Source organism: Sceloporus occidentalis, unplaced genomic scaffold (genome assembly GCF_023333645.1).
Source record: "Sceloporus occidentalis isolate IW3139 unplaced genomic scaffold, rSceOcc1.0.p SCAF_4, whole genome shotgun sequence".
Taxonomy (NCBI): domain Eukaryota; kingdom Metazoa; phylum Chordata; class Lepidosauria; order Squamata; family Phrynosomatidae; genus Sceloporus; species Sceloporus occidentalis.
In genome coordinates, this window is record NW_028316984.1 from 149,112,813 (window position 1) to 149,138,144 (window position 25,332).

The following is a 25,332-nucleotide window of genomic DNA, read 5'->3' on the forward strand; positions in this document are numbered from 1 at the left end:
GGAGTAGGAAAGAACCATTCAGAATGACAACAAATAGGACTAAAGCCTTATCTGCAACTACCATCAACAAAGATCATCATCAGTTGTGATCTTCCTTCTCTAGGTTTTAGAGAGGGCCTTAGTATGGTGCTCCACACCTAAATTAACATCCATCAAATATCATCTCCTGGTTCTGACTAGTTCTTAAAAGACACCAAGCTTTGCGAAGTATGAAACAAATATTTTTCTGCAGTTGTGTGATTTTTGTTATATTTTTAACTTATGTTCTTAATTTTATTATTATTCATTTTATACTTATGACTGTCAGCTATAAATAGTTACTTGGAAGAATTTTTTTTTTTTGGGGGGGGGGGGGAAATGATTTCCAGAATTATCAAGGTGGCATGGCTACTGGCCTTGTTGGCTAAGATGTGTTTTAGAGATGTAAAACAAAGCACACAAACACACACAAACAGCTTTGATTAGATTTCCTAGAAGTATGATTATAGAATAGGACTGAAGTTTATAAAATAAAATGAAAAAAAATATGTAACTGCAGAAAACTCCAACTTTGGTGAAGAACCAGCTGGGAAATATGAAATTTATTGGTTCTTTTAGCATGGTCTCTCATGCAAACAATTAACAATAGAGTGAAAAAACTTTAATTCTATAATAAAGTTAATGTTGAAATTCTAACTTGAGCTAATCATTTATGCTAAAAAGAAATTTAATTGTCCCCTTATGTCAGATTTTTTTTAAATAATTGAGAACTTAACTTATTTTAATCGTTTCCTACAACTGCACACTGTAATTATTTTACATGAGTCTAAGATTTAATTCAAAGATTACTGTCTGTATTTTACATCCCTCTAAAAGTGATGCTACATTTTTTTCTTCTCTTTACATTCCTATGACTATATATCAACTAATTCAGGATGACATTCCATATATCTGATGAAGTGGGTTCTGATCCACAAAAGTTTATGCCATAATAATGTTGTTAATCCTTAAGTGTTGCATGACTTGTTGTTCTGTATAAATCCAGTGCTCTTTAGATTTGTAGGTTTACTACACATTCCCAAGTTAGTCCTTGTAAAGGTAAAAGACAAGCATCTTCTACTGAAAGTAGTTTAAGCTTTAACTCATTGGAATGAAGCCTGTAATTTGCTGTGCAGAGGTAGTAACTCTTAAGATCCAATAATAACAAAACATCACATTTTCTCATATATTTTAAACTTACCATTAACAAAAACAGCAAATCTTAAGAAGGATAGATATCGTTCACCCTCTATTGGATTCCAACCTGTATCAGGATATCCTGCAGCTAACAACATTGGGCAACTCTGAAGACCACAACCTGCCAAGTAGGTTACAACCTGTCCAATACAAAACTGGTATCATCTACTGTGGCATTGGTTCCAAAAAACAAAAACAAAACCAGAACAAAACAAAAAGACAAAGTAAAGTTGTAGTTAAAAAAATCAGTTACAAATATTTGGAGAAGTTCCAACTACCAAAGAAGAGAATGGAAAATAAGAAAAAAAATGGAAGTAGAAGGGGCTAAAGACTTAATTTCACTAGAGGCAATCCCTCTACCGCAGGAGAAAAGATCTATTTGCAGAAAGATAGTAGAATTCATACATGTGCCTTTTTTAACAGACACAGCAATGGAACACTGGATAATCACCATGAACAATGGAGCACAGGAGAAATCTACACATAATGGACTATACCCACTACCACCCAGACAGAGATCAGTAATCACGTATCCAAAAGCTTTGCTGAGAAGCTGCCTCCTCTGGTCTCTACTTACAGTTTCATGACCAAATTAAAGAATTAAACAGTTAGAAGAAAAAGATTATTTTCTTGTTGTTGTAAACTGCCCTCGAGTCAAACCTGACTGAAGGCAACACTGTGGATGAGATGTCTCCAAGATCCCCTATTTTCCATTTCTCTGCTTAGGTCCTGCAAATTCTTGCCCGTGACCTCCCTTGACTGAGTCTAGCCATCTGACATGTGGTCTTCTTCTCTTTCTCCTATCCTTCTACCTTTCCTAGCATCCTTATCTTTTCTAGTGATTGGTGCCTTCTCATTATATGGCCAAAGTATGACAGCCTCAATTTGATCATCTTGGCATCCAAGGAGATTTCAGGCTTCATCTGTTTGTCTTTTTGGCTGTCCACAGTATCCTAAGCACTCTTCTCCAGCTCCACATCTCAGATGAGTGGATTTGCCTTCTGTCTGCTTTTTCTGCTGTCCAGCTCTCGCATCCATACAGGGTGATGGGAAATACAATGGCTTGGATGATTCTAACGTTAATGTTCAGCTGAATATCTTTACTTTTTAGGATCTTATCTTTTTCATAGCTGCAGAAAGATTACAGGAAGACAAATAGGAAAGAAAAAAATTCCCTTATGCAGGGGATCTGTTCCGGACCCCTTCCCCCACATTAAGGGAAAAAGCATGTATGCACACACCCCACTGAAAATAATGGGGCATGAGCCTGTGGTGTAGCATGACACAGCATGCCACAAGTGTGGGCACCATTGTTTTTCCCCCCATGCGGCTTCTGCATAGGCTGGAAGATGCATATGGCATGCCCACATATGGTGCAAGCACACTATACTAAAAATATGGTGCAAGCACACTATACTAAAGAAGATCATTTCCTCTGGCCCTGACAGAGAATAGACAAAATGCAGAAATTTCCTGGATGGTACTGGATTCCTCCGCTAGTCCAAACCAGAATAGACTTTTACACTGTGTATCCAATGATCGATTCTCTGCTTGGTGTGAGGAGAAATCCAGCGAGAATGGAGCATAACTGAGGAGATTATCAGAACTGGAAAAAAATCTGGGAGTAAAACACATATTCGCGGCAAAGTTGTGTGACTGCGCTAAAGATTTTCAGACACATTGCGCTTATCCAGTACTTTTCCCTTGAAGACCCAGGAATGCTCCAGCAACAAACTATTCATGGGGAAATCCCAGAAATGGTTTGTTTCTGAAGCATTCCTAGTTCTTCCCATGATAAGTTCTGGATAAGTGCAATGTCATTTAAAATCTTCAGCACGATCATGCAATTATCCTGGGAGTATGCCTTTTTCTTCCCTGATTTTCCCCCATCTGATAATCTCTAGGGTGAGCTGTGGCTGAATGACACTCTGAAACACCATTCTACCAAGGCATCCTCATCTGATTTTTACTTCTACACATGTGTGAATGTACGGGAATGCCCCAACTGGCAGCCTTGCAGATATCTAGTAAAGGAACATGTGTGGAAAAGACTGTCGATTTGTAGTAAACTGTTAAGCATAAGAGATATGCAATGAAATGGAAAGATTTTATGTTGGAATCCAAGAGGAAAATGATCACACACCACAAACAGGCTTCTTGATCATCATAGATGGTTGGAATGCAAATGTAGGAAACAGAGCAGAACCAAACATTGTCAGAGAATTTGGCCTAGAATCAAGAAATGAAACAAGAGAGAGTTATTTAATTTTGTGAGGCTGTTTGTTCAGTGAAAATATATTCTGCAGGCAATGAAACAGACCATTGTATATGTGGGCTTCACTTAATGGCCAATGTAGAAATCAAGAGCAGGTAAGAACTAGATAGGATGCTTAAATGTGTTGATATCAAAATCATAACCAGCTATGCCATAGTATTTCTGATTTCAACATATGGTTGTGAAAGCTTAACTGTAAAGAAAGCTGACAAGAAGAAAACCAACTCCTCTGAAATGTGCTGCTGGAGGAGAGTACTGCCAAAAAGTCAAATAAATGGACTCAAAGATATTCAATCCTGAACTCTCATGAGAAGCCAGAATGATTAAACTAAGGCTATTGACTCTGGGTATCTCATGAGATGACATGACTCATTAGAAAATATGATAATGCTTGGTAAAGTGAAAGGCAGAAAGAAAAGAGCAGGACTGCATTACATATGGATTGATTCAATAAAGTATGCCTTGAGTTTGGAAAAGCTGAGTAGAGCTGTTGACGATCAGGGGTTTTTGAGGTATTTCATTCATAGGAACATCACAATTTGAAGCTAAATGGAAGACAAAAAGAACCCCACCACCAAGAACAACAACTACAAACATATCAGGAATTTACAATTGATTCACAATTAACTTTGGCACCTCAGCCACTGATATGTTTCATGCCCAAACAGGTTAAACTGGCACCTGTCTATATTCACCACTTTGTTAGATTAAGGCTCAGTGTCTTTTTAAACAGAGGCTGAATGGCTATCTGTCAGGGGTGTTTTGGTGGTGTATTCCTACATGTCAGGGGGTTGGACTTCATAGCCATTGAGGTCTCTTTCAACTCTATGATTCTATTATAGTTCTGTTCTCGACAAGACAGGAAAGGAAAATAAAAGATGGGTGCCAGAGGAAGCAATTTCTTGTTAGCTTCAGGCCATGTGTTTTCAGCTTCTGTCTGGGCAGTAATAGGCCTAAGCCCATTCCAGTGGATTTGTCCTCAGACCAGAGTATGGTTACTATCAGGAAAAGAAGATAGACAATATATTGTTGTTTTGTTGCTAAAGAAAGGGTCAGCTCTCACAAAACTGGCCACACTCTGAGGAGATCAAGAGCTAAGTTCATATAAAAAAAAATCTTTCACAGAAGAGGTGATCAGTACAGACAGATTTATAGATGACTCAAACATTCTGTCAAAGGAACTCAGAAATACTAATGCCCCTCAAAAACATGCTTCAGTGTATGCTCAAGGCAACTACAGTTGTGCTAGCACATTGTGCTCACTCTGTGTTTGCAAGTCATCCCATTACCTTATTTTTTCCAAGACCTTTGTTACAATAATGTTTTCTGTTATGTGGAAGTTGAATTATGCTATCTATAATTTTTTTTTTTTTTTGGGGGGGGGTGTTTTATCAATATGCAGATGACTCTCAACTCTACTATTCCTTCCCACCCCAGTCCAAGGAGGCTGTCCTGGTCCTAAACCAGTGTCTGTCTTCAGTAATGGACTAGATGGGGGCAGACAAGTTGAAACTTAATTCAGACAAGACAGAGGTGCTCCTGGCCAGTCAGAAGCCAGATCGGGGTATAGGGATCCAGCCTGTGTTAGATGGGGTCACACTCCCCTTGAAGACACAGGTTCGCAGTTTGGGAGTACTCTTGGACTCTGCTTTGAACCTGGAGGACCAGGTCTCTTCTGTGACCAGGAGTGCTTTTGCAGAAGCCAGATTTGGCCATGGTGGTATACACCTTGGTTATATCCCATTTGGACTACTGTAATGGGCTCTACATGGGGCTGCCTTTCAAAAGCGTTTGGAAAAAAACAGCTGCCAGGCTGTTAACAGGGGCAGATTACAGAAATCATACAGCGCCCCTGTTGAAACAGCTTCATTGGCTGCCAGTTAGTTTCTGGGCACAATTCAAGGTGCTGGTTATTACCTACAAAGCCCTACATGGCTCAGGTCCACACTATTTGGCAGACCGTTTCTCCTGGTATGAACCGGCCTGGACTCTGAGATCCTCTGGAGAAGCCCTTCTCTCCGTCCCAACACCATCACAAACACGGTTGATGGGGGCATGAGAGAGGGCCTTCTCGGTGGCTGCCCCTAGACTCTGGAATTCCCTGCTCAGGGAGATCAGAATGGCTCCCTCCTTGATGGCCTTCCGCCAGCAGGTGAAGACCTACCTGTTCACACAGGCATTTAAGGAATTACTATAAGGGCAGGCTGGGATGTTGGACCATTTTAAAAGTTTGATACAGTTTTTTCTATAAATAGTTTTATCTTTTAAAATATGTTTTATTCTTTTAATAACTAACTGTTTTAATACTGTAATATTTTAGTTCCTTTTTAATGTACTTTTAAAAATGTTTTTAATTGTATTGTTTTTAATGCTGTGAAGCAGCTCTGAGTCCCAGTCCTGGGAAAAGAGAGGGATACAAATAAATATAATAAATATAATAATAATAATAATAATTTAATACTTGGTAATGCTACTTTTAAAAAACACAAAATGAGTACCAGTTATTTATTAGTCTTGAAATCTTGTTTGGGTATGTTCATTAAGTATATTTTAATAAAAACTAAACTTTCAACATGATAATGGCAGCTAACATATGTTTAATAAAAACAACAACATTTAAAGCTCTGTCCCCTTTCCTACTTCCTTACCTTTAGTACAGTGAAGTCCATTTATTTTCAAATGTATCCTTCATTTGTTTAATACATCTACTGATACATTTAGAGAAATCAGGGGCATTTTTGCACTGCTTGAGAGTCAGCAGATTATGGTCATGATAAAAATGAATGATATAGCTAGGGGAAACTAAGCCTTGCTAAAAGAGAAAAGATGTAATTTAAAGTATAACAGATACAGAGGAACAATTACCTTTTCTAGGTCTGGCTCTTCCAATGCAAGCGCAAGCTCATTATTGTCCATTACAGAGGCAGCTGCTACATCTAGTGGAGTAGAACCCCTCATGGAAGGAGAGGCTGGAGGAAAAGATAGGAAAATCCACAGCAGACAAAATAATATTACAGCTATGCTTCTTATACAGCAGAGGGCAGCAGTTACCTGGCAGTTGCAGCGAAGCTCACATGTTTATTTATGTATTTTTTCTTTTTAAAGTTACTATAAAATAATTGCAAGAGTTCCAAAACTTGTATTTCTGTGTGTGGTTCTCATTTATGTAAATTTACAGTGCTTTATAAATAAAGGTTAATAATAATAATAATAATAATAATAATAATAATAATAATTTTTCTGAAGTTATCTTAAAGCTGAGAAATATTGTGTTTTTCACACACACACACACACACCCCTATATAAACATGTGCATGCCACATTGGCATGCTCAGCTATACATTTATTTATTTGTTTTATAAGAAACACGTTACACTCACTTTCATATTAAAAATCTCAAGGTAGTTTGCAATAAAATAGAACTAGTTTGTAGAGTTTCACAATATTTACATTCCCAAAACTCAAATGTTACCAAAACTGTTTCAACAACTAATGGAAAAAACAGTATCAGTTACAGCAACAGTCAAATCAGTATCACAGTAGATAATAACATGAATTTGTGATATGGTAAATCTTGGTTGAATCTCCCTTATCCAGAATGCTTGGGACCAGAAGTGTTTTGGATTTTGGATTTTTTCAATTTTTGGAAAATTTGCATATATATAATGAGATATCTTTGAAATGAAACTGAAGTCTATGCATGAAATCCATTTATGCTTCATATACATATTATACATATAGCCTGAAGCTAATTTTAAACACAATATTTTAAATACTGTTATGCATGAACCAAAGTTTGTGTACACTGACTCACCAGAAAGCAAAGGCATCACTATCTCAGCAACCCATGTAAATACTTCTGGATTTTGGACTATTTGGGATTTCAGAATTCCAGATAAGGGATACTCAATCTATATGGGTTATTTACTTAAAATTATAGAGCATACCAAGTCCCACACTGCTATTTTCAAGTAAGTAGCTGAGATGCTCGAACATGGCTTTTTGATTCTGGCGACTGATTCGACAGAAATAGCATAAGAATCGACAACAACTTGCTACCATTTTTGGAAAAGCAATCTATATAAGGAAAACAACCACAGAAAAATAGTATTAATTTTTGCTCAAATTCTGCGTAAATTAATAACACATATGCAGCATACAGAAATGGGGACACATACATTGCATGTGGAACTTCCCATGATAATAATAGGAATGTGTCTATTTGTTTTGCTATTTCTTCTTTTGTCCCAGCATGACACCCAAGCAATCATTAAAACCCTCCCCCACAATTAAATCATCATATTAAAAACAGCACTAAATTAAAAACAGTTTAAAAGCATTTTAAAAATAACAAATAGGGGGGAAAGTGTAACACTACCCATTATAATCCATTCTGCAGCAGCCAGGGCCAAAAGTCTGTCTGATTGATATGGTTTTTACCTTCTGATGGAAAGAGAACGGAGAGGAGTTCTACACTCTGGGAACAGTCAGTGAAAAGACTCTCTCACATTTCCTCACTCATCAAACATCTGTGAAGGTGATGGGATCTTGCCTCAAAGATCTCAGAATTCAGATGGGGAGATACAGTCTTTCAGACAGTCTGGACCATCCTCAACCACCTAGTTCATCTTCTTCAGACTCATGGCTGTGGCTTCTCTGATTGAATATCTACCTAGAGTGCAATCATTCTGTTTTCCTAATGTCCTCCACTTTACCAAGCCTTATAGTCTTTTCTAGTGAGTTCCTTCTTCTCATTACAGGGGAGATATATTCTCTGTAACCAGTTTCATCTAGAGTATGGGCACAAGATTTAGGACACAAGGAAGTCTCTGAATATTTTCCAAAGGGGACCCCACTTAGAATGAGTTAGTATAACCTAAACAGAAATGTAATCAATGCATGTGTCACCATGATCAGAATTGACATTTCCAGGAACACACACATCTGCAGACTGTTTTAAGTGTGCAAATACACCCACAGAAACTAAGGAGCCCAGAAACACAGGCTCAGGGCTGAGTTCAAGAGTATACCCAAGCTGTGAACCTGAGGTTTCAGAGGAAATGCAATTGCATCAGCATAGGCTGTTCTCTGATCTCTGATCTCCTTTTTGAGCAAATATGTAATCGAATGATGACATCTCCATGCATTCAAGTTTATGCCTTTGGGAAAGGGAAAAATGCTAAATTCTGTTGAGCCATGAAAAATTCCCTCCTTAACCTTCCCATGCCCAAAATGGCCTTATAGATACCTGATGATTCCAAATCTTGTACATCTTAGGAGATTTCAAACTAGCATTTGCCTGTTGTAAGATCTCATGATAGCAAACAACCTGTCTACTGTGAGATAACTGTGTTATGAACATTCATGAATAGTCACACCGTGGTGGGAAGCAAGGTGTCAGCTCCCTGTATAGTGCACCCTCTTTACTTTGTAAAGGGGATCACTTGAGGGCCATCAGTTACTCTCGTTACAGTTAGAGAGACTGATAAAGGAAAGGGCAATATTCTTAGTAATAGAGAGGGGTGAAGAAAGAATTCAGTAAAAACTGGGAAGAGAGACAAACTTTGTTAAAAACATGTAGCTATATTGGTATTTATTTTCACCACCAAAGTCTTCCTCTCTTTCTATGACCTTCCATCTTCCCAAGAATTATTGTCTTTTCTAATGAGTCATGCCTTCTCATGATGTGGACAAAGTATGACAGCTTCAGATTTGTCATCTTGGCTTCCAGGGATAGTTCAGGCTTGATCTGTTCTAGGACCTGTTCTAGGACCTTTGTTTATCTTTTTGGCCATTTATGATATCCTCTGAAATCTTCTCCAGCACCACATCTCAAATGAGTTGATTTTTCTCCTATCAGTTTTCTTCACTGTCCAGCTCTCACATCTGTATATGGTGATGGGGAATACAATGGCTTGGACTATCCTAACTTTAGTGTTCAAAGTTATGTCTTTACAATTTATGGTCTTGTCCAGTTCTTTCATGGCTGACCTTCCCATTCCTATTCTTATTTCTTGACTGCAGTCTCTGTCCTTATTGATGTTTGATCCAAGTTACAGGGACCCTTTAACTACACTTAAAATACTTTAAAAAGGGCTATCATATCACCTCTTAACCTTCTTTTCTCCAGGTGATTGGTAACTGTTCTGTTTCTCCATATTCTAAAAGTAGCCTCTTATCCTAAGTACAGTTCTCATCAAGAATATTAAATGTATCAGCACTCCCATTTCTTTAAGAGCATTTTCATAGAATCATAGAGTTGGAAGAGACTACAAGGGCCATCCAGTCCAACCCCTACCATGCAGGAACTGTCAATCAAAGCATACCCAATAGATGGCGATCCAGCCTCTGCTTAAAGACCTCCAAGGAAGGAGACTCCACCACACTCCAAGGGAGTGTGCTCCACTGTCGGACAGCCCTTACTCTCAGGAAGTTCTTCCTAATGAATCTCTGTTCCTGCAGGTTGCATCCATTGCTCCGGATCCTGTTCTCTAGAGCAGCAGAAAACAAGCTTGCTCCCTCCTCAATATGACATCCCTTCAAATATTTAAACAGGGCTATCATTTCACCTCTTAACCTTCTTTGCTCCAGGCTAAACATCCCCAGATCCCTCAGTTGTTCCTCATAGGGCATGGTTTCCAGACCCTTCACCATTTTAGTCGTTCTCCTTTGGACATGCTCGAGTTTCTCAATGTCCTTTTTGAATTGTGGTGCCCAGAACTGGACACAATATTCCAGGTGGAGCGTGACCAAAGCAGAATATAATGGCACTATTACTTCTCTTGATCTAGACACTATACTTTTATTGATGCAGCCTAAAATTGCATTGGCCTTTTTGGCTGCCACATCACACTGTTGACTCATGTTCAACTTGTGGTCTACTTGGACTCCTAGATCCCCTTCATATGTAGTTTAATTCAGCCAGGTGTCCCCCATCCTTTATCTGTGCATTTCATTTTTCTGCCCTAAGTGCAGTACCTTACATTACTCTGTGTTGAATTTCATTTTGTTAGCATTGGCACAGCTTTCTAGTCTATTCAGGTCATTTTGAATTTGATCCTGTCCTCTGTAGTATTACCTATTCCTCCTAGTTTGGTGTCATCTGCACATTTGATGAGTATTCCCCCAATTCTGAGATCCAAGTCATTGATAAAGATGTTGAATAACACTGGCCCCAGGACAGAGCCCTGTGGGACCCCACTGGTCACTTCTCTCCAGGATGAAAAGGAGCCATTGTTGTGCACCCTTTAGGTACAGTCAGTCAACTAATTATAAACCATGTAACAGTTACTTTGTCCAGACCACATTTTACTAGCTTGTTTGCAAGAATGTCATGGGAAACCTTGTCAAAGGCCTTACTGAAATCAAGATATACTATATCCACAGCATTCCCTTCATCTACCAAGCTGGTAATTTTATCAAAGAAAGAGATCAGATTTGTCTGGAATGACTTCTTTCTCTGAAATCCATGTTGACTTTTTGTGATTATGAAATTGCCTTTTAGATGTTCACAAACTCTCTGTTTAATGATCTGCTCTAGAATCTTTCCTGGTATAGATGTCAGACTAACTGGACGATAATTGTTGGGATCCTCTTTTTTTCCCTTTTTGAAGATGGGGACAACGTTTGCCCTCCTCCAGTCTGCGGGGACTTCTCTTGTTCTCCAGGAGTTCTCAAAGATTATTGCCAATGGCTCTGATATTACATTTGCCAGTTCTTTTAATACCCTTGGATGTAGTTCATCTGGTCCTGGAGACTTAGGCCTGTTACAGACGGCCCTGAAAATACGGACTGGGTCCGTATTAGGGTTAGAAAGGGGCATCACTTCCTGACGCCCCTAACCCTAATACGGACCCAGTCCGTACAAAATGGTGGTGGCCATTCCACACGGCCGCCGCCATTACGATGTCATGACCGCGCCGCCTCCAAACGTGGTGGCACGGACGTGATGTCTTTGCGCCGTGCGAGGGCGCCTAGAGCACCCTTTCCGCGGTGCAAGAAGGAGCTCCGAAACGGAGCCCCTTCTGGGGTTTGCATCGCTGGGCGCTGCCTTTACATGGCTGCGCCCAGCAACGCAGAGGAGAAAGGGGCCAAGCAGCCCCTTTCTCCTCCTCCCCGCCATCACCGGCTGTCCTTGGGGCTTGAAGCCCCAAGGACACCCCTTTCCAGGCTGTGGGGAAGCGACCTTTTGCTGCTTCCCCGTGGCCTGCAAAGCGGCGGATCGGGGCCTCGGAGGCTGCCGGTCTGGCAGCTGAGGCTCCGATACAGCGGGGAAAGGGGCGGGTGCAGGCCGCCCCAAACGGGCGGTCTGTAATCCACCTTAAATTCATTTAGATTAACAAGATATTCTTGTACTATCTCTTTTCCTATTCTGTGCTGAAATTCCCCTATTCTGTCCTCTGCTCCATTTTCCTCAGGTTGAGCTCCCTTTTCCTTTTCTGAGAAGACTGAAGCAAAGAAGGTATTGTGTAATGCTGCCTTTTCTCTGTCCCCTGTTAACATTTTTCCATCTTCTCTATGCAGTGGCCCTACCATTTCCTTCTTCTTCCTTTTGCTGCAGACATATCCAAAAAAGCCCTTTTTGTTGTTCTTAACCTCTCTAGCAAGCCTGAGTTCATTCTGTGCTTTAGCTTTTCTGACTTGACCTCTACACAGGTTAGCCATTTGTTTGAACTCCTCTTTGGTGATGTCTCCGTTTTTTCCATTTCTTATACATGTTCCGTTTCAAACTTAGCTCAGTTGAAAGTTCCTTAGTCATCCATCCTGGTTTCTTGAGACACCTCCCATTTTTCTTTCTCACTGGAACTGTTTGAAATTTTGCCTTCAGTATCTCCCTTTTGAGAAACTCCCATTCGTCTTGAACTCCCTTCTCTTTTAGTATTGCTGACCATGGGATCACCCCCAGTATTTCTTTAAGTTTACTAAAATAAGCTTTCCTAAAGTCTTGAATGCGTGTCTGACTATGTCTGGCTTCTCCTTTCCACTGTATAGCAAACTCCAGGAGAACATGGTCACTTTCACCTAATGATCCCACCACTTGCACCCCATGAACCAAATCATCCTTGTTGGTAAGGATCAGATCTAGAATAGCTGACCCCCTTGTTGCCTCTTCCACCTTTTGGACCATGAAATTTTTTCCGAGGCAAATGAGGAATTTGCTAGACCTTGAGGATTTTGCTGAGTTTGAATTCCAGCAAATATCAGGATAGTTGAAGTCACCCATCACTATTACATCTCTCCTTTCTGAGTGTGTAGTCATCTGTTCTAGAAAGGCATCATCCAGTTCCTTCTTTTATAGCTTTTTGTAATGTATGTAGTCAGAGGCTTTGCTGTAGTCCATGAAGCATATGCTGATTGTCTTCTAGAATTTCTTGGTTCACTGTATTACCTATTGTATGGTTATAGTGTGGTCCTTAGTGCCTCTTCCTTTCCTGAACCCTGCTTACACCTCTAGAATTTCTCTTTCTATATATGATTGAAGTGCAGAATTATGCAGAACTTTGAGCAGAATTTTGCATGCTTTTGCATAATTTTGCCTGTGTAGGAAATTAATGCTATGGTCTAATGGTTGCTGCATTATTTTGTGTGTCCTTTTTTGTGGATGAGGATGTATATTCCAACTGGCTGGCTATTGTTTTGTTTTCCATATTTTTTGGCATATGTTAGTTAATACTGGAGCTAATTCTCTGTGTGGATTGTAGCAGTTCAACTGGAATATCATCTTTTCCTGGTTATTTGTAGTTGTTTTCAAGTGTTTTCCGACTTATGGTAAGCCTAAGATGAACCTTTCACTGGATCTTCTTAGCAAATTTCTTCAGAGGAGGTATGCTATTGTTTTTCCCTGAGGCTGAGAGGATGTGACATGCCCAAGATCACCCACTGGATTTTATGTTTGAGTGGGGAATCAAATCCTGGTTTCCAGAGTCATAGTCCAACACTCAAACCATTAAGCCCTGCTGGCTCTCTCCTGGTGATTTATTCTTCCCAATTTCTCTAAGTGCATCTCCCACCTCACTATCTAATATTTGGGGTTCATCTTCATATGATTCTTCATTCCATTTGTCTTTCATTTTTCATCTCTTTTATATAGCTATTTTGTATATGTTTCCATCTTTTTTTAAATTTCATCTTGATCATGTAGCATGTTCTTCTTCTGATCCTATGGCCAACCATTTACTGCTCCCTGCAAGTACAACCCTTTTTCCTTCCTTTGTTAAGTTTGCTAAAAAGGAGCCATTCAAATGTTGCTGGTTTTCCTATGATCTGCCAGCCAAATAGCAATGTTGCATGTGTCATTAAGGATAAGGAAGGTATAAATACTAAAAAACAAAACAAAACAAAACAAAAAACCCAAGAAAACAAAAAACCCAATAATTTCAGTCTCACAGTAAAAGCGTCGGAATGATGCATTTCAACAACATGCATCATAGAAGGCATGTCTGGGTCAATGCTCAAAGCCATTAGCAATTTTCTTCTGTCATTTAAAAGTATCTGTCATACATATTAGTCAGCCTAAGTAAAATGCATTCAAGTTTGGAGCCACTAAAATACCAAAAGTGAGTGCTATTGTAACCCACATGAGTTGATGGATTGGCCCAGTGGGTGGAAATCCCAGTGGCAGTACTTACTTAGTCCAAAAAGAGAGAGAAAAATAAAGAGTTGGAAGGGAGAGACATTGTACTTGACAGGGATAAGCATGAATCACTTTGGATTTGGTAGTAGGATTAGAAGTATGTATTTAGGAGGGGACAAAAGGGCAAATTCTGTTAATGTATAGAGTGTGTGAAAATGTTCAGATGTAACATTTTGGAAATGGTTATTCACTTTGCAGAAGCCTAGAATTGGCTGCAGCTGGGATTCAAACTAGCAGGTGATGTCCAAGGTCCCAGTGTGTGCCAGAGAGCACATAGCAAGATGTAAATATACTGTGTCATCTTTGCAAGGGGGAAAGTATTCCAAGATGCACAGGAAATTGTACAGGAAGGGGTTGAGCTAGATTGCCACATGGCAAATGTGTATATAAGCTCAGATGTCCATTTGTACAGTTTGTGGGCTTGTAGTTGGTGGATGGTGTTGGTGATTGTTCTCGCATGTGTCTTTGGCAACAAATAAACAAAGTGCCTCTATGGAGATAAGCCAGGAGCCGGTGTGCCTTTCTTCTAGCAGATGTTTTCCTGGCATGCCCCGGCAGCCAACAGTTGTTTATCTTCAACACAAGGTTTCCATGTTTACTCTGCACGCTCATGCTTGCATCAACAAATTCCTCATACTGGAATTTCTTTTATGCATCTACAATTATCTGGTATTTTTATTTAGGGCTTTAAGATTTCATCCAAGGTTGCATACTGTTGAGCAGAGTTTTAGAAGGAAGTCTTGCACTTGTACCTCATTGTATGCATGGAACATTGGTGATTGGATATGTATTCAATTTATTATAGAATATGGTACATTGTTTTGATTTTTATTGTTTAACAGCGTTATTGTTCTTGCAATATTCATTCATAACTGGCCTCATAGAACCCAAGAAAGACATATTATGCAGTAACTGTTAAGCCCTCAAAATTTCACCTGTGAAGTGTTATTAGAATCTTACATTTTAAACACACTGTATTGAAACATCACATCTTGAAACACATTATTTTACAAATATTTTTGAAATCCATTTTAACACCATATACCTAAATCCAGTTCTTAATCCTATCTACTAAATCTTGGTACTTAATAAATGGATACATGTGCACTTTCCATTGATTCAGTGGTTTGCTCTAGTTGGAATAAATATTGGATTTAGGCTATAACATCCATCTATCCTCCATATAGATATGCATTATCATAGAATCATAGAATCATAGAATCGTAGAGTTGGAAGAGACCACTAGGGCCATCCAGTCCAACCCCCTGCCATGCAGGAAATCCAATTCAAAGCATCCCTGACAGATGGCCATCCAGCCTCTGTTTAAAGACCTCCAAGGAAGGAGACTCTATCACCTTCCGAGGAAGTGCATTCCACTGCCGAACAGCCCTTACTGTCAGGAAGTTCCTCCTAATGTTGAGGTGGAATCTCTTTTCCTGTAGCTTGCATCCATTGTTCCGGGTCCTGTTCTCTGGAGCAGCAGAAAACAAGCTTGCTCCCTCCTCAATATGACATCCTTTCAAATATTTAAACAGGGCTATCATATCACCTCTTAACCTTCTTTTCTCCAGGCTAAACATCCCCAGCTCCCTAAGTCGTTCCTCATAGGGCATGGTCTCCAGACCCTTCACCATTTTTGTCGCCCTCCTTTGGACACGCTCCAGTTTCTCAATGTCCTTTTTGAATTGTGGCGCCCAGAACTGGACACAATATTCTAGGTGGGGCCTGAGCAAAGCAGAATACAGTGGCACTATTACTTCTCTTGATCTAGACACTATACTTCTATTGATGCAGCCTAAAATAGCATTGGCCTTTTTAGCTGCCGCATCACACTGTTCACTCATGTTCAACTTGTGGTCTACTTGGACTCCTAGATCCCTTTCACACGTAGTTTCATTCAGCCAGGTGTCACCCATCCTATATCTGTGCATTTTATTTTTCCGCCCTAAGTGCAATACCTTACATTTCTCTGTGTTGAATTTCATTTTGTTAGCTTTGGCCCAGCTTTCTAGTCTATTCAGGTCATTTTGAATCTTGATCCTGTCCTCTGGGGTATTAGCTATTCCCCCTAATTTGGTGTCATCTGCAAATTTGATAAGTATGCTCCCAATTCTGTCATCCAGGTCATTGATAAAGATGTTGAATAGCACTGGGCCCAGGACAGAGCCCTGTGGGACCCCACTGGTCACTTCTCTCCAGGATGAAATGGAGCCATTGTTGAGCACCCTTTGGGTTCGGCCGGTCAACCAATTACAGATCCATTTAACAGTTCCTTTGTCTAGTCCACATTTCACAAGCTTGTTTGCAAGAATGTCATGGGAAACCTTGTCAAAGGCCTTACTGAAATCAAGATATACTATATCCACAGCATTCCCTTCATCTACCAAGCTGGTAATTTTGTCAAAGAAAGAGATTAGATTTGTCTGGCATGACTTGTTTCTCTGAAACCCATGTTGACTTTTTGTGATTATGGCATTGCCTTCTAGATGTTCACAAACTCTCTGTTTAATGATCTGCTCCAGAATCTTTCCTAGAACTGATGTCAGACTAACTGGACGATAATTGTTGGGATCCTCTTTTTTCCCCTTTTTGAAGATGGGGACAACGTTTGCCCTCCTCCAGTCTGCTGGGATCTCTCCTGTTCTCCAGGAGTTTTCAAATATGATTGCCAATGGCTCCGATATTACTTTTGCCAGTTCTTTTAATACCCTTGGATGGAGTTCATCTGGTCCCGGAGACTTAAATTCATTTAGATTAACAAGGTGTTCCTCTACTATCTCTTTACTTATTCTGTGCTGAAATTCCCCTATTCTGTCCTCTGCTCCATTATCCTCAGGTTGAGCACCCTTTGCCTTTTCTGAGAAGACTGAGGCAAAGAAGGTGTTGAGTAATTCTGCCTTTTCTCTATCTCCTGTTAGCATTTTGCCATCTTCTCCACGCAGTGGCCCTACCGTTTCCTTCTTCTTCCTCTTGCTGCGGACATATCCAAAAAAGCCCTTTTTATTGTTCTTAACCTCTTTAGCAAGCCTGAGTTCATTCTGCGCTTTAGCTTTTCTGACTTTACCCCTACACATGCCTGCTATTTCTTTGAATTCCTTTTTCGTGATTTCCCCCTTTTTCCATTTCTTATACATGTTCCGTTTCAAACTTAGCTCGGTTGAAAGTTCCTTAGTCATCCATCCTGGTTTCTTGAGACACCTCCCGTTTTTCTTTCTCACTGGAACTGTTTGAAATTGTGCCTTCAGTATCTCCCTTTTGAGAAAGTCCCATCCGTCCTGAACTCCTTTATCTTTTAGTATTTCTGACCATGGAATCGCCCTCAATACTTCTCTAAGTTTACTGAAATCCGCTCTCCTAAAGTCTAGGATGCGTGTCTGACTCTGCCTGGCTTCTCCTTTCCACTGTATTACAAACTCCAGGAGAACATGGTCACTTCCACCTAACGATCCCACCACTTGCACCCCATTAACCAAGTCATCCTTGTTGGTTAGGATCAGATCTAAAATAGCTGACTCCCTTGTTGCCTCTTCCACCTTTTGGACCATGAAATTGTCTTCCAGGCAAGTGAGGAATTTGCTAGACCTTGAGGATTTTGCTGAGTTTGCCTTCCAGCAAATATCAGGATAGTTGAAGTCGCCCATCACTACTACATCTCTCTTTTCTGACTGTGTGGTCATCTGTTCTAGAAAGATATCATCCAATTCCTCAGTCTGACTTGGGGGTCTGTAGTAGACTCCCACCGTAACACCCTTGTTGTTTCCCTCCCCTTTGATTCTTATCCAGATGCTCTCCACCTGGCTTCCATGATTGATGTCCAGGATCTCTTCACTGGTGTAAATATCTCTGACATATAGTGCTATTCCTCCTCCTTTCCTGTTTGGCCTATTTCTCTTAATAAGGTTATACCCCTCTATTTCCACATTCCAATCATGAGACTCATCCCACCAGGTTTCAGTGATGCCTATTATATCATATTTGCTTTGTTGTACTAGGAGTTCGAGTTCATCTTGCTTATTTCCCATGCTGTGTGCATTAGTGTAGAGACATCGCAGACCATGGTTCCCTTTTACTTGCTGCCTGTGCAAGTTTTTTTGCCTCCCACTGCTGGGTCCTTGCACTGTTTGCCTTGTTTCCTCTATGTCAGTTTGACTATTTTCGCCATCCCTTTCGCCTTCCTTAATATTGTCTCCCTTCCCCTCGGAACTCAGTTTAAAGCTCTCCTGATCAAGTTCTTGAGACTGTTGGCAAAAACATTTCTTCCAACTGGCGTGAGATGCAACCCGTCTGTTGCAAGAAGTCCCTCCTCATGGAACCGCAGCCCATGATCGAAGTATCCAAATCCTTCTCGGCGGCACCATCTGTGAAGCCAGTTGTTCACATCTGCTATTTTCCTCTCCCTTCCTGGACCATGCCCTTCAACTGGCAGAAGAGACGAGATGACAACCTGTACATCCATTCCTTTCAGCTTCCTACCAAGCGCCTCGTAATCCCTTTTGATGTTCTGAATGCTGTGTCTTGCAGTATCATTAGTTCCCACGTGGACCAAAAGGAAGGGGTATTGGTCAGTAGGCTTGACCAGTCTTGTCAGCCTCTCTGTCACATCACGGATCTTTGCACCTGGAAGACAACACACCTCTCGAGACATCTTGTCAGGCCTACAAATCACTGCTTCTGTACCCCTCAGCAAGGAGTCCCCCACTACGACCACACGCCTCCTTCGAGGCTTAGCAGCGACTGTTCCCTCAGGTGGGACTCTCAGGATCCCCTGCTCTGTCCCAGAAGTCTGTCCAGGCTGCTCTTCTTCATCCTCCTTGATAAGGGAAAGAGCTTCGAATCGATTCTCTAGCTGCAAGCTCCCCGAACAATTCCTTCTTGGCTTACTTCTCTTTGTGACATTCCTCCAGCTGTCTGCCTCCTCTGTTTGGCAAGTGACCTCTTCCACCCTAGCATCTTCCTCTGCGTGGTACTCATCCAAGATGGTTAGTTCTATTGAGTCCAGGAAATCCTCTTGTTCCCTAATATGCTGAAGTGTAGCTACTCTGGCCTCCAGCTGCTGCATTTTCTCCTCCAAGAGTGCTACCAACTTGCACTTGGTGCATGTGAAGTTCTCCACTTCTGTAGGCAAGAAGAGAAACATCCCACAAGAGTTGCAGGTGACTGCGGCAGATCCCTCGTTGTCCATACTGCAAAGTCTTTAGTAATAAATATAACAGTCGATCTACTGGGAATACTTCTTTAAAGGTAAGTACTGGCTGCTATCTTACACTTAAAGGGAAGGTTCTGTTTCAATATCTGATTCTAACCTGATGCCACTTGAGCAGAGTTGTTGAGTTAAAGAAAATGAAAATTCTCTGGAAGTCTGCTAGCTCCGCCCCCTTGTGACTCACAGATGTGACTCACAGAAGCTCCGCCCCTTCAGCAACGAACACACGGTCTCGAGCACACGGTCTCAAAATGGCTGCCAAGCAGCTCCTCTCCTTCTCCTCTCTCTGGCCGGACTGTTCTGGAAGGCTCTGGAAGTTGGTATATAAAGCTAGTCTGCTAGCTCCGCCCCCTTGTGACTCACAGATGTGACTCACAGAAGCTCCGCCCCTTCAGCAACAAGCACACGGTCTCGAGCACACGGTCTCAAAATGGCTGCCAAGCAGCTCCTCTCCTTCTCCTCTCTCTGGCCGGACTGTTCTGGAAGGCTCTGGAAGTTGGTATATAAAGCTAGTCTGCTAGCTCCGCCCCCTTGTGACTCACAGATGTGACTCACAGAAGCTCCGCCCCTTCAGCAACGAGCACACGGTCTCGAGCACACGGTCTCAAAATGGCTGCCAAGCAGCTCCTCTCCTTCTCCTCTCTCTGGCCGGACTGTTCTGGAAGGCTCTGGAAGTTGGTATATAAAGCTAGTCTGCTAGCTCCGCCCCCTTGTGACTCACAGATGTGACTCACAGAAGCTCCGCCCCTTCAGCAACGAGCACATGGTCTCGAGCACACGGTCTCAAAATGGCTGCCAAGCAGCTCCTCTCCTTCTCCTCTCTCTGGCCGGACTGTTATGGAAAGCTTGAATCTGTCTGTCTGTCTATCTGTCTGTCTATCTATCTAGTAAGTATTAGAATATATTTTAGAAACCTTTAGATCTTATTTTTTCTTTTCAGATTCATCAATTGTATATTGTACCCAATTATTTCTCTCCACATCTAGATTAGTTTTACAACTATACAGGGCCACACAGATTCTCATGTGAACAACCTAACCAAGATGTTGTAACATAGGAAGTACAACAGAAGCAAAGTTACAATAAGGGAAATTCCACTTTTTTGAATGAAAGGAACATATATTAGATTAACTAGGCTTTATATAAATTGATGGGACTGTAAACTGCAGGATCTGTCCAAAATAAAAAGTAGAAAAGTGTTTGCGTGAGAGAATTCTGGCACAAAGTAGAACGAAATAGCAGAACACTTTTAACCTCCCATTTGGGGTTATTCTCATATCATTCTTACTCTAAGTCCTCTAAATTACTTTGAAGCTTTCAAGGCCTTTAAACACATTTCAAGGTTAAAAGTTATACATAAAAAACTGCACTGTGTTCCAATTAAAACTATTGTGCTGAAAGCATAAACACAACTTGTTTTGCTATTTGTGACTGGAAGGAACACTTCATGCTGATGCTTCCTTAAACAAACTAGGAATCTCAATTCCCAACATCTTTTCTTTACATGCTCTTTATAGCCCAATAATAATTATTACAACAACAACAACTTGCCTAAACTACCTTGCTGTGCATGGAGTTGACAGCACAGACTATATACCCTGTACATGCTCAACACATTATCTTTAATTTCTTATAGTTTAGCAAAAGACATAATAAAAACACTCATGAAATTACCTGAGATTTGTCTCCTCCAAGCACATTTACCATTACTTCCATAACAGTCTCATGCATACCAAGTACTCTCATTAGGTTAGGATGTTGATAAAATACTTTGTTGTTCATTATATCTCTAAATGGGATGAGAAGAAACAAGTATCAAAAAAGTAATCATTATGAACTGTATATTGTGGTGTTTCTTTTCTTTTTTTTAGGTTTCACAGTTCAAGAACAATTACTGACAGTATTAGCTAATTCTAATCTTCACATTTTCTAGTGGGAAAAAAGATTTTTTAAGAATAGCAGGGTTAGGTAAAATCTCTGTCTGTGATTGGAGAATCCCTACCAGAGACAGAACAGATTGTGTTTCGCTAGATCAAGGATGGACAATTTTGCAGGCCAGGGGATTGCCTCCTTTACAGCCCACCACCTCAAAAAATAAAAATATAGAGGTGTGTGTGTGTGTGTGTGTGTGTGTGTGTGTGTATTGCACCAAAATGTATTCTAGTGCTTTGGGGCAATTCCTTCATGGCCTGGGAGCCCTGGTCCAGTTCACACTCGAAACACGCCTTTTATTTCCAACAGGAAATGACCTGAATATTAATTTCCCAGTCTATTTGGAAAAAAGACCTTCTTTACCTCCCCCCGCAAGTGGTGAAATTGCATTTCACAAACCTAGAAGACATGGGGGAGAGAACAGTTTTTCTGGAATAAAGTGCAATTTTTTGGCAGGCTCTAGGGGGACCTGGGGCCACAAAATAGCATTGGTGGTAGATTTTCCCCAGGAATAGATGGGTCCATGGGTTGACTCAACAAAGGGCTAGGTCGATATGTTCAAAAGATGCCAACAAAAGGAAAACAATAGTGTTTAAAGGGGATTAAAAACTGAGCTTATTCCCCAAATATAACTCAACCAAACTTTATCAGATACAATTACCCAACTATAATTGTTGCAAAATCATAGTGGACTTCTACAATAAGGGTCAGTAAGTAAAAGCTTAATACCCCCAAGTTACATATATATTGAATGCTTCAAATAAAGTTTTTTTTCATACCCAAGGCCATTAATCATAAGCAATTCTTCTTCTTTTCCCATTCTGACACTAAGCAGGGAGCGAATTTGACCCAGTGCTACTAGTAAGTTGATTGTATCTTGCACAGAGGCAGCACTTATAGTATAGGATTTCTTCAGAGCCTGCAGCAGCTCACCAATACTGTCATATTGTCTTCGAAGGAGATTAAACATAATACGAACTAATTCTGGGTCTTGTATCTGATCTTCTTGAGCCCAGGAAACCATAGTTTGAGATATCAACTCCTTCAATGTAGCTGCAGTGGAAGGCAGAAAAAAAAGAAAAGAACATGCAATCTATACTGAAAAGAAGGTATTTCAAATGATTGTGTGGAATAAGTAACCTGGAAACCCAACAATGGTTATTTCATAAATTCAGAACAGTTTCCCCAACTGTTGATACAGAAACTCTGGCAGTTTCATTCCCTCAAGTCTCCAAGCTCTTTGATGATGCCACCATGATGCTTTAAGCACACCTGTAATAGGTGCCACAGAGGTCATTCTCAGCCACTCCCAAACATTTGTAAAAATAATGCCATGTCACTACATAGCATCACCCCTAACACATTCTATGAGAGGTAGCTTTTGGAATTACTCTCTACAGCTGTTCCAAGACATAGCCAAGTTAGTCTGGGATATCGGTATGCAAAGGAATCTTGTAGAACCTTTAAGACTGTGAAAAAAGCTGTAGCATGAGCTTTCACAGTCTTGGTATACTTCATCAGATTAATGGAGACACAGCTCTCCAGCTATGGCAGTGACTTCTTGACCTTTAAATTTCATCCCTTACCTCCAAAGTTTACAAGGAGATTCCTTCATAATCAAATTTTGCTTCAACATGACTCAATGGTATGATTTGTCCATTCTGCTATTGCTACAAACCATCTTTATAATAATGGCCTATGAATTAATTTTAAAACATGGGATTCCAATTCTGGTTTGTCACCTAATTGCAATTTATAGTTTGTTTACTCAGATATAATGCTGAACTACTAAACTTCCTCAATTTTCATTTGTAATGATGTCTGGATTGGGAAATTTACTACAGTTCGCTTTACTCAGTTCCACTATTGGTTCCCAGTTATCTAACACCTTTATACAGGGGAAATACAGTCATCCCTCCAAATCCACAGATTCTTTATCCATAGATTCAACTATCCACACCTTGAAAATATTTCAAAAATATATAAATTCTCAAAAGAAAACTTTGATTTTGCTATTTTAAATAAAGGACACAATTTTACTATGTACTGTATATATTTGGATTTGAACGTCCACTGATTTTGGAGTCCACAGCGTCCTGGAACCAAACCTCAGTGGATATCAAAGGCCCACTGTACATTCCATTCACAAATACCACGAGGATGGAAACTGAGAAGGGTCAGAAAAGGAATAAAAATGCTTGAAGAAGAAACCAGGAGAAATAAAGACACACCACAAACCATAACTACTTACTAGTTTTGTGGGGTGGTGGCAGTATGCCTTGCTTAGCAAAGCACTAATTCTGAAGTACAGGTTTTTACAGAGATTCAATTAGCAATTATGATGCTATAATAACAATTGCACTTTTTTAAAGTAATTAAATCGTATATATAGGAGCATGATGTTTACCAGTAATTTCTGTGAGTTTATACATTGGCAAAATTAATACTTCTAAAGTACATGAGTTTATCATTGGCTTGTTCAGTTTTACAATGTTTGCAGATCCACCTCGTTTTGATAGACAATGGAAAAGAAGCATGCTCAGGTGAATGTTGCATACCACATCTTTAGAACATGTTATTCATACCGCCATTGTAATATTCAATAAATAATTACAATGTACTAATAAGATGGCCAGGTGTTTCAGCAAGATGAAAATATGCTGTTTTCTCTCAGGCTGTCTTGGCTCTTTTTTCGAGAGCTTCTTAATGAGCTAATGATCAGTTCAGAGTAGTTGGCATGAATTTCATTATTTGGAACAAAAAGCCAACAAGTTTAATTTCAGGTAATGCGTCAACTAAAGTGTCTTCTTATAATTCAGCTCTCAGGAATGTTTCAGAGATTTATTAAGTGGTTAATATGACAGAGCATTTATGAATGAATGTATTTATGGGACCATTAAGAGCAATAAATGCTTAAATTTGTACACTTCTAACAAACTGAAATTTAAAGAGTAAATCGTGACATTTTTGGAGCAGGACAAGATTTGTAGGTGAGCCCTTTTCACAGGGGTGCAACATTCTGATAAGCAAAAATGTATGATTCCTGTTTTCCTTTCCTTCTTCTCAAAACAACACCATTCCTATGTCATTCCTATGTCTTTTTGGGGGGTGGTAGTGGAAAGTAAACAAATGTGTACTTCTGAAGTCACAATTCCAAATATCTGAGGTCCACAATAATCACCATGTTAGCCCAGAAATAAATAGAGCTACTTTTGAAAGTTGGGAGAAAGTAATTATCTTACTTCTGACCCAATTTTAAAAATTGAAATTATTTACAATAGCAAACAAAGCACCAAGTATCCAATCAGATTTGGCTACTTGTCCAAAATCATAATAATGATATCACTGCCCTCCAGTTAAAGTAATTAATCCCACAGTATTGAGAGCCAGCATGGTGTAATGAGTTGAGTGTTGGACTACAACACTGAAAGACTAGGGTTTGAATCCTCACTTGACCATGCAAAGACACTGGGTGCCTTTGGGCAAGTCACAGTCTCTCAGCCTCAGAAGAAGGGGAAGGCAAAGGCAAAGGCAAATCTCCTCTTAACAAATTTTCCCAAGAAACACCCATGATAGGCTTGCCTTAAGGGTTGTCATATGTCAGGCACACAGCAACAAGGTCAGTTGTGTCACAAAGTCATTTCTCTTTGCCTCTACTGCCAGGATTCTGGTCCATGCCCTAGTGGTCTCGCGACTTGATTTCTGTAACCTCCTTCTGGCAGGGCTTCCTCTCTCTCACCTCCATCCTTTAATTTCTGTCCAGCATTAAGCTGCACGCATTATTACATCCGGCTACCGCTCTCACCATGTCTCTCCTTTATTGGCATCCCTTCACTGGCTCCCCCTCCCTTTTCATATTCAGTATAATCTCCTGTTGTTGACTTTTAAAGCCCTGCATGGGCTGGCCCCTCCTTATTTATCTAACCTTCTTTCTCCTCACTTTCCCACTCATGCTCTCTGTTCTAGTAGTCAAGGTCTGCTGTCTCAGCCTAGGATTTTCACTGCCCCATTCCAGATTCGTCCCTTGTCACTTGCTGCCCCTCACTCCTGGAACCTCCTTCCCCCACAAACACG

General features: G+C 40.3%; 1 protein-coding gene across 1 annotated transcript in view; it reads right to left on the minus strand.

Annotated features, from left to right (window-relative positions):
- RYR3 (ryanodine receptor 3) overlaps nt 1-25,332 on the minus strand; it is a 442,959-nt gene that overhangs the window by 221,823 nt on the left and 195,804 nt on the right. The window contains exons 39-43 of the mRNA XM_089521997.1: nt 22,038-22,311; nt 21,001-21,115; nt 7,438-7,567; nt 6,356-6,459; nt 1,220-1,355 (exon numbers count right to left, since the gene is read on the minus strand). Of these exons, the coding sequence (XP_089378123.1) occupies nt 1,220-1,355; nt 6,356-6,459; nt 7,438-7,567; nt 21,001-21,115; nt 22,038-22,311 (759 nt within the window). The remainder of the gene's footprint in view (nt 1-1,219; nt 1,356-6,355; nt 6,460-7,437; nt 7,568-21,000; nt 21,116-22,037; nt 22,312-25,332) is intronic.